Source organism: Echinops telfairi, unplaced genomic scaffold (assembly GCF_000313985.2).
Source record: "Echinops telfairi isolate 266 unplaced genomic scaffold, ASM31398v2 ScPeMD7_655;HRSCAF=1070, whole genome shotgun sequence".
In the NCBI taxonomy this organism is placed as follows: domain Eukaryota; kingdom Metazoa; phylum Chordata; class Mammalia; order Afrosoricida; family Tenrecidae; genus Echinops; species Echinops telfairi.
Genome location: NW_022104553.1, coordinates 19629925 through 19638813, shown reverse-complemented (window position 1 = coordinate 19638813; position 8889 = coordinate 19629925). Strand labels below are relative to the sequence as shown.

The 8889-nt window shown below is 48.0% G+C and overlaps 1 protein-coding gene across 1 annotated transcript; it reads right to left on the bottom strand.

Annotated features, from left to right (window-relative positions):
• Positions 1-6438: 6438 nt before the first annotated feature.
• LOC101649745 (fMet-Leu-Phe receptor) lies at positions 6439-7487 on the bottom strand. The gene is given in 2 exon segments (XM_004718053.1): positions 6439-7431; positions 7434-7487. Coding segments are annotated over 2 exon segments (1047 nt in total).
• Positions 7488-8889: the final 1402 nt, after the last annotated feature.

Genomic DNA, 8889 nt, shown 5'->3' with positions numbered 1-8889 from the left:
ACACTGTGTCTTCGGTGTTGTCCCTTGTAGAGATACAGGTCAGTGAGGGATGTCGTGTTTCATAGTGGGGCCAGCCATATGGTCCTCTCTGTGCATTGGCTGCTCTGAGCAGGGATATCAACTTCAAGGCTTGGTGGGCCAGGATGTGCTCCACTCTCTCTTCCTCCCCCTTCATTTACTCCCATGTGCTCTGATCAGACATGTCCCTCTCCCTGAACTGTAGCTTCAGTGCTGTCCTCTGAAGTAAATTCTTCTGGTGGGCGGGGCAGCTGTCCACATAGTGGGCGGGGCCTGCCCCTCAGACCTCTCTATTGGTTCCCTGTGACATTTACTTTCTATTGAGTCCTTGGTATCAGCTCCTCTTCCCCTCCTCTCGTGACCCCTTGATAGATTATACATTATTATTATTTCCATGTCTTACACCTACCCATGTCTCCCTCCCCCCATGATTTCTGTCGTTCGTCCCCCTGGAGAGGGAGCGGGTGGTTATGTGTCAATCATTGCGATCAATTCCCCCTTCCTCCCCGCCTCTCCCCACCTACCTTCTACCCTTCTGGTATCATTATTCCCATTCCTGTTCCTAGATTCTGTGTGTCGTGAGCTCTTATTTCTTATTTGTACCTGTGCACATGCTCTGGTCTAACCAACAGTGAAAGGAAGTACTGAGGTCATGATAGTGGGGGGTGCAGAAGCCTCAAGGAACCAGAGGAATACTGTATGTATCCTTTGTCCCTCCCTGCGGTGTCCTGTCCATCTCGTCTAACTCCCAAATGCCATAGAATCCTTTAACTTACCAATAAGACTTCAACACACACATGGGCTCTGTTTGACAGGTCCAACTTGTTCCCTTGTCTCCAGGAGCAACCCCCATGTGGCCTTGCATTAAGGTATACTGTAGTTTTCTCTCTGTGACCTGTGAGGGTGAAATCCAATTGCTTCCTCGCTTTTCTGCCTGAGTCTCACTTCCTCATGCTACACCTGACCAAACATGCAAGATGCCCACGGCTCCCCTGTGGGTCAAACTTTAGACACCTCTGTAGGGCTTCTTTTGAACTCTATTCTCTCTACAACTTTCAATAATGCCTTAGACTGCCATGACACCAATCTCTGCCCAACTTCCATGCTTAATGCAGCCTGTCTTCTTATAGGCTCTGTCTTTTGCATCAGAGTCTAGTGGGAAACTCTGACTGGACACCAGATGGCTTTGCACCAAGTGGGTTTAACTCCTCCTGGGGTAAGGTCATGTGTGGCTGAGCTCGAGAAGGGTACATGGATATATGATAAATCTGGGACAGGTGGGAGGAGTCAATGAGGTGGAAACATAGATATGGGATAGGCATGTGTGCCACAGCTGGTCAAATATCCAGAAGGGTCATTAGCTTAACTTGGTCATCGTAGGTGTAGGTAGAGCCCATGGAGAGGGATGTAAGTGTTACTGAACACACGTCGCATACTGCGGCTGTCCTGAGTGTTCAACTCACAAAGGACTTGTGAGCAGATGGGTCTTATCTTACCACTTCGAAGAGATGGAAACCGAGGCTCTGAGTCGTGACTTTCTTTTTTTGTTGAAGGATCAACTGCTAGTCACTGAAGCTCAGATTTCACCAACGCCTGCTTTCATGACATTTCTACTCCAAATATGGTGCTTTCCCCACAACCACGGGTTTCACTCAATGGGAAAAACCCTTCTCTCTGTGCCTAAGTTTCTTCCCTGTCCAAGTATGTGTTTGGCTGTTGAGCTATCCTGGACACTCCCCCAGCCAGCCCTCTTCCACCTTCTCATTGTCCCTTTTCCCCCGCCACTCTTTACTCATTTACTTATTTATTTTATTAGTTGGGATTTAATACATATAACCTATCCTTCCATAGTTCAATCACATCAAGAAGAATTGTACAATTGCTACCACAATCCGTTTCCAACCATTCTTTCTTATGATTTATGATCAAATGAAAAGTTCCCTGGTTATCTTTTACTGATGTCCCCAAGAGTTGGCACGAGACATCCTTTTAGGAAGGGTGCTATTGTTGATAAGTGGATTGGTTTGGAAAATGTGTTAGGCCGGGTTGACTAGAGAAACAAACCCGGTGATACTCATATATGTGTGAGAATAAGCTTTATATCAAGAAGTAATTGTATATTGAGATAACATCCCAGCCCAGTCCAACTCAAGGCCATATGTCCAATACTAGTCCAGAAGTCTGATACAAGTCCCTAAGTCCCTCTTCAGACTCATGCAGCCACATGCCATGAGGCAGAATGCAGGGACATCACTGGCTGGTGGATGCCGTCATGTGGATCCAATGGTGGTGGCTCTGGCAACTCTCTGAGCGACTCAACAGCAGGAAAGTGAAGGCAGAGAACAAGGGGAAGGTTCCCAGAGCTCTCCTTATGAGAAGGCCATGCCCACAAGGCGGCACCATCCGGCTGTGACCTGATTGACAGGTAAACTCCACCCCATACACTATTGTGTCTCTTCAAGTTGACATGATATTATATGACTGACACAGAAAGAGATGGCATTGGTGATCTCAGGAGCTAATACAGAAAAGGTGGAAACAACATCAACAGCCATCAACAGATGGATGGATAGACGAACTGTGGTCTGTATATACAATGGTATACTGCTCAGCCATAAAGAAAAAGGAAGGCCTGGTGCAGATGACAGCATGCCCGGACCTTGAAAATGTCGTGCTGAGTGAACTAAGTCAGTCATAACAGGGCAAATGCTGCGTGATCTCACTTACAGGAAATAAATGGATATTCAGAAGCCAGAGGTATGGGAGGGAGGGATGGGGGATTTTTGCTTGTTTGTCTAGAGGGCATTGAGTTTATGTTCATGGTGGTGGACTGATTTGGAAAAGGATTTGGAGAATGGTCGCACAGCTTGACTGATGTAATCCATGTCACTGAATTGCACATCGGTTGAATTGGTGTATGTTTTGTTGTGGGATCCAGCCCACATCCAGATGGGTCCGAAGGGATGGTTGTGCCATTGAAGGGAAGAAATTAAGAGGCAGACAAAAGTTTTGGGGTGCTCACCTCCTCCATGGTATCAGGAACCAGGTCCAGGTCTGGGAGAGAGAGAGAATGTATTCTTACACCAACTTATGTAGTGTCAGGGCATGCGAGCTCCCCAATGACAGGCAACCACATACATAACAAAGTGGGCAGTGTCTTTCCCCTGGAAGTCACCAAGTTCATTGGGGACAGTGCTGGGGGTCAGGTCAAAGGGGTGGTGACTATCCCCTGACAGGGAGAGCAATTTCAACGTGTCTGCTCCGACAGATAAAGTTGCCAACTAGATAGCAATCAGCCATGTGCTTGTGAGAGGTCACTGTAAGGCAGCACTATGATGGGAGGACATTGTGCGGATTATCTTTAATTAGGGGGATGTGATTGGGACTCTTCTCTAACTCACAAGTGTGAGGGCCTCCCTCCACCCAGAATCCTGGGCTCCCAAGGTTCTTAAACATGAGAATAAAGAATTTGTCTGCATATATTCTCTTCCCAGTTCTTAGTTTTTCACATTTTGTTGTGTATATTTTCACCACAAAACAAAGAGATAAAAGGAAAAGAAAAGAAAGAAAGAAAAAACCTTTACTGCTGGATCCAGGTATGGGCTTGGGGCTTGCACTAAATCCTAACCCAACTTAAGAACAATCAGTCCTTACATCATGGCCCTGGTGGATACTCACCTTCATGAAGTGATCACTGAAAATGAAGATGCTACACAAAGTGCGGTGAAGAAAGCAGATGATGCCCAGCTATCAATTTGAATAGTGTCTGGGGTCTTAACAACTTGTGTTCAAACAAGCAGCCATCTACACGAGGAGCCAACTAAGTTCACACGGAAGAAGCACACCAGCCTGTGCGAGCCATAGATGACAATTGCAAAACTCGAATATGGTGAGGAGAAAAGCAAGAGCAAAAATTATGAACCCCCAATTTGTGGAGGCCTCTGGGGGATGGTGAGTCCAAAACCCGTCTGCAGCAGATGTGGTCAGACTGAGCCACTGGCAGATCCGCTCCAGCCACATCAAGAGTCTCCATCAGCTTTCCTATCGGGCAGAGACCACTGCCGTCTTGATTATGCCGGACTGAACTCAGCACTCGGCCAGTTGACCTCCCTCTAGACCCGACCTGAACTTGTGCTTGGTGCCAAGTATCTCTTACAGGTTACAGGACAGAATGTCTTCCCTGGCTATGTGATTATTGTTGGGGGGTCGTTTCCTTCTTACACATTACTAATATTTTTGTCTGGATACACAAGTTGTCTGGGTCATTATAAAAGAGTTACGGAGGCAAAACATTTCACTCAGGAACGTTTATTGGAGCCTTCTGTGTGCGGGAGGAAGGCAAGGATCAGAGAGGCCTTTCCAGGTGCTCAGAGGTTGGTGGGCTCGATTAAGCGAATGTGCTGGATGCTGCAACACACAACTCAGAGAACTGCCAAGGGTGCAAGTAGAAATAAAATGTTTGTTTGTTTGTTTGAAAGTGTTTTGAAAACGAAGATGGCAGCTTATGTACACATGTGTCTGACCCAACGGATGGATGTCTGGGTTGTGATGAGAGCTGTACGAGCCCCCCATACAATGATGAAAAAACAGAACTCAGAGAACCTTTAGGGGTTGCACAGAAAAGGGGGTGGGGTGGTACCCAGATGAGGGTTGTTCCCTGAGGGGTACACTTATGCACTGAAAGCCCGTGAATCTGCCAATGAACTGGAGTGAAATAAGCCATCGTCAGCCGGCACTTCATCCACCTCCTCGTTCTGCTGTGTAGAGCCTCAGGACACTCTGAGACTCCTCCTCCAGCTTTCTTCCTTCCTCTCATCCCCAGCCCCGGCCCCCACTCATTTTTATTATTTATAACCAAATGAAGAGCCCTGTGGTGGTCTTCACATGAGTCCTCCAAGAGCTGGCCCCAGATCTCCTCATAGGGGGGATGCTGTCATTGGTAAGTAGACTGCGTGGTGAGCAGAGACCCAACACACACCCATCCAAAGAGTCAAGGGTATGCTGGGTAAATTGCTCAACACGGTAGAAGCGGTGGGATCCGGGGACCCAGATCTAACTGGAGGTTAGAGTTGGAGGGATGGCAGAGCAACACGGTGGAAGGAAGACAGGCTTTTCAGAACAAGGAAGTCTTCAGTCCAACTGGAGGCTTCTTCCCTTGTTTCTGTTGCTGACCAGGGAATATCCCAGTGGGCCAACCAGTGGAATAGCATGTTGCGCACAAAAATGTGTCGTATGTGGGAATAACTGGAATGCCACTCTAGAAGGCAAGCCCTAGGAACTGTGTGCGCTCCATTGATTCAAGAGAAGTAAAACTCAAAGCCACAAGTGAAAAACATATGCCCCCACCCCCGGGGTGGGGCGGGGTGGGGAGGGGAGGACAATAATTGCTCATCTTTGATGATTTGATGGCTAGCGACAATCTTACCTAGATCTCAGGGAAATGGGTGATCTTCTTTTGACAGCTACGTAACTATATTTTCTCATCCATCAGTCAAAGGCAAGGACTTTACATACAAGCCTCCCTCTTTGTATTTTGTCTCCTTCCAGCAATACTCTTTCACGTGTTTCCCCACTTGTTCTCTTTCCTAAGGTGACCAATAATTTACTGTCCGCGGCAGAGGACTTCTGAGAAGACAGGTAGACACGATGGATAATGAGTCTAGCATGATAAGTATCATTCAAGAATCGTTCCAGGAAACTCGGAGGTATGCTGTCCTCATGCCTTAAAAGGGGGGATGATGAAACGTTGTCTCACTCTTTGGGGCATACCATCAGGAGGAACCAATCACAGGAGAAGGGCATCATGCCTGGTCATGTCAACAACAAACAAACCGCCGTCGAGCTGATTCTGATTCCCAGAGACCCTGTAAGACAGGTGAGAACTGCCCTTGTGAGCTTTCTAGACCGTAACTCTTGACAGGAGTAGCAAGCCCCACCTTTCTCCACAGGAGGGGCTGGTGGTTTCGAACTGCTGACCTTTCAGCTCGCAGCCCAGTGGGTAACCACTATGCCACCAGGGTCAAGTAAAGGGTGAGCCAAAAAGGAGGGAGACCCTCAAGGAGAAGGATGTCCCCAGTGGCTGCAACCGTGGGCTCAAACCCAGAGATGATTGTGAGGCTGTAACGGGTCTGAATCGCGGTGTTTCATTCAGTTACACACTAGGCTGCTGGAGTTGACTTGTTGGCATTTAACGACAACCCATCCGAGGCAAGGTCCAAACCCTAAATAATATCGTCATGCCTCTTCCATCCCCACCCCCCCAGCCCCAAATCGGAGGCATGAAAATGTTTTCCTTGAGTTGGTGAACCTTAAGGGAATGCTTAGGGCTAGGCATCATGGCGAATGCTTAAGGCGAGAGGAAGCTAAGCTCGCAGTGGGGTAGGAGAAAACTGAGTTCAGACGTGGCTCCGACCCTCCTCTTCACAAGCCCTGGAGCTCCACCTCCGAAGGAGCTTGATTCGATGTGACCGTAGAAGTGCTCTGGCCTGGGTCCTCAGTCAGGGCCCTCTCCAGACTGGCAGGGAGGGACTGGAGCAGCCTCTCGCGGAAGTCCTGGCCCATGAAGACATACAGCATGGGGTTGAGGCAGCTGTTGAAGAAGGCCAGCGCTCTGACCACATCAAGGGCGACTTCGAATTCTTTGCTTGTTACCAGCCAACCTCTTCCAATTCTGACCGTGTAGATGAGGGCCATCAGCTGGAAGGGGGTCCAGCAGAGGAAAAAAGCCAGCACGACGGAGGAGAGGACCCGTAAGGGGCGGCTGGAATTGATCAGGCCCTGCCGGTGGATCTTGGTGGCGACCAGGCCGTAGCAGATGGCGACCGTGAGCATCGGCATGCTGAAGCCAATGATGAACCGGATGATGCCTCGGACCAGAAACATGGTCACGTTCACCCTCAGCTTCTCAAGCAGGTCGTTGGTCCAGGGTGCGAAGTCCAACGTGCAGACGGTCTTTCCTGGAATAGATTTCGTCGTCATCCGGATGATAACGGGCAACGTGAAGATCAGGGCCAGGAGCCACGGTCCGAGGATCACCTTCTTGGCCAGACGCACAGTGCGGTGGTTCTGCACCCAGACCGGATGCAGGACGCAAACGCAGCGGTCCAGAGCGATGGCAGCGATGAGAAAGACGCTTCCGAACAGGTTGATGTCCACCACCGTTGAAATTAACTTGCACAGGAACCAACCGAAAGGCCAGTGCTTGCCCATGATCTGAGTGGTCATGGTGAACGGCAGGGTGGCGGTGAAAGAGAAGTCGGCCAGGGCCAGGTTCAGGTAAGAGATGGTGGTGACGGTGTGTTTCATCCGGAAGCCGGCCACCCAGATCACAAGGCCATTTCCCAGGATGCCGAGGACGAAGGTGACTCCTAAAACCACCAGGGAGATGATACTCACAGCGGTGTGGGCTGGGGATTTTCCAGTGGTACCTCCCGAGTTGCATTCAGGGAAAGAGAGAAATTGGACTCCATTGGACTCCTGAAACAGTTCAGTGATGGTTAGTTGTTTTGTTTTTTTCTTCTTTTGATTTTTCCAACTCAAAGCGACTTTATATTGGATTTATGAGCTTATACTTTTTTTTCTATGATTAGTTCTTAGCTAGGAGCCTTCATCTAGTTTCTCTAGACCTTCATTTCCATACCCGTTGACTTTCTTTTTTTTTTTTATCACTTATTGGGGCTCATACAGCTCTCCTCACAATCCATCCATCCATCCATTGTGTCAAGCACATTTGTACGCTTGCTGTCATCATCATTCTCAAGACATTTGCTTGCTACCCGAGCCCTTGGTATCAGCTCCTCATTTTTTCCCCCACCCTCCCTCCCTATCCTCTTGATAATTTATAAATGATGATTATTTTTTCATGTCTTACACTGACCAATGTCTCCCTTCACCCACTTTTCTGTTTTCTGTCCCTCAGGGAGGGGCTTATAGGTAGATCATTGTGATCAGCGCCCCCCCCCCCATCTCCTCCTTACCCTCCTGGTATCGCTACTCTCATTATTGGCACTGAGGGGTTTATCTGTCCTGGATTCCCTGTGTTTCCAGCTCTTATCTGTACCCATGTACATACTCTGGTTTAGCAGGATTTGTAAGGTAGAATTGGGATCATGATAGTGGGGGGTGGGGGGGTGCAAGGAAGCATTAAAAGAACTAGAGGAAAGTTGTGTGTTTCATTGGTGCTATACTGCACCCTAATTGGCTCATCTCTTCCTTGTGACCCTTCTGTAAGGGAATGTCCAATTGTCTACAGATGGGCTTTGGGTCTTTACTGTGCACTCTCCTTCATTCACATTGATATGATTTTTTGTTCTAAGTCTTTGATGCCTGATACCTTATCCCATTGACACCTCATGATCACACAGGCTGGTGTGCTTCTACCACATGGGATTTGTTGCTTCTCAGCTAGATGGCCGCTTGTTTGTCTTCAAACCTCAAATACCACAGGTGCTATATCTTTTGATAGCCAGGCACCATCAGCTTTCTTCACCACATTTGCTATGCACTCATTTTGACATCAGTGATCATGTTGGGAAGGTGAGCATCACGGGGCCAGGTTATTAGAACAAAGTGTTCTTGCATTGAGGGAGTACTTGAATAGAAACCCAATGTCCATCTGCTACCTTGATACTTAACATATAAATATATGTACATAGATCTATTTCCCTATTGTTAAGTATAAATATATTTACATATGTACATGCTTGTATTTAGATCTCCATAAATGCCCTTTGCCTCCCAGTTCTTTCTTCTATTTCTTTTCACTTTCCTCTTGTCCCACTATCATGGTCAGCCTTTATTTGTGTTTCAGTAATTCCTCTCAGTTACATTGCCCTTGATCAAGCCCTACCAGGCATCCTATGCCCTCCTCTT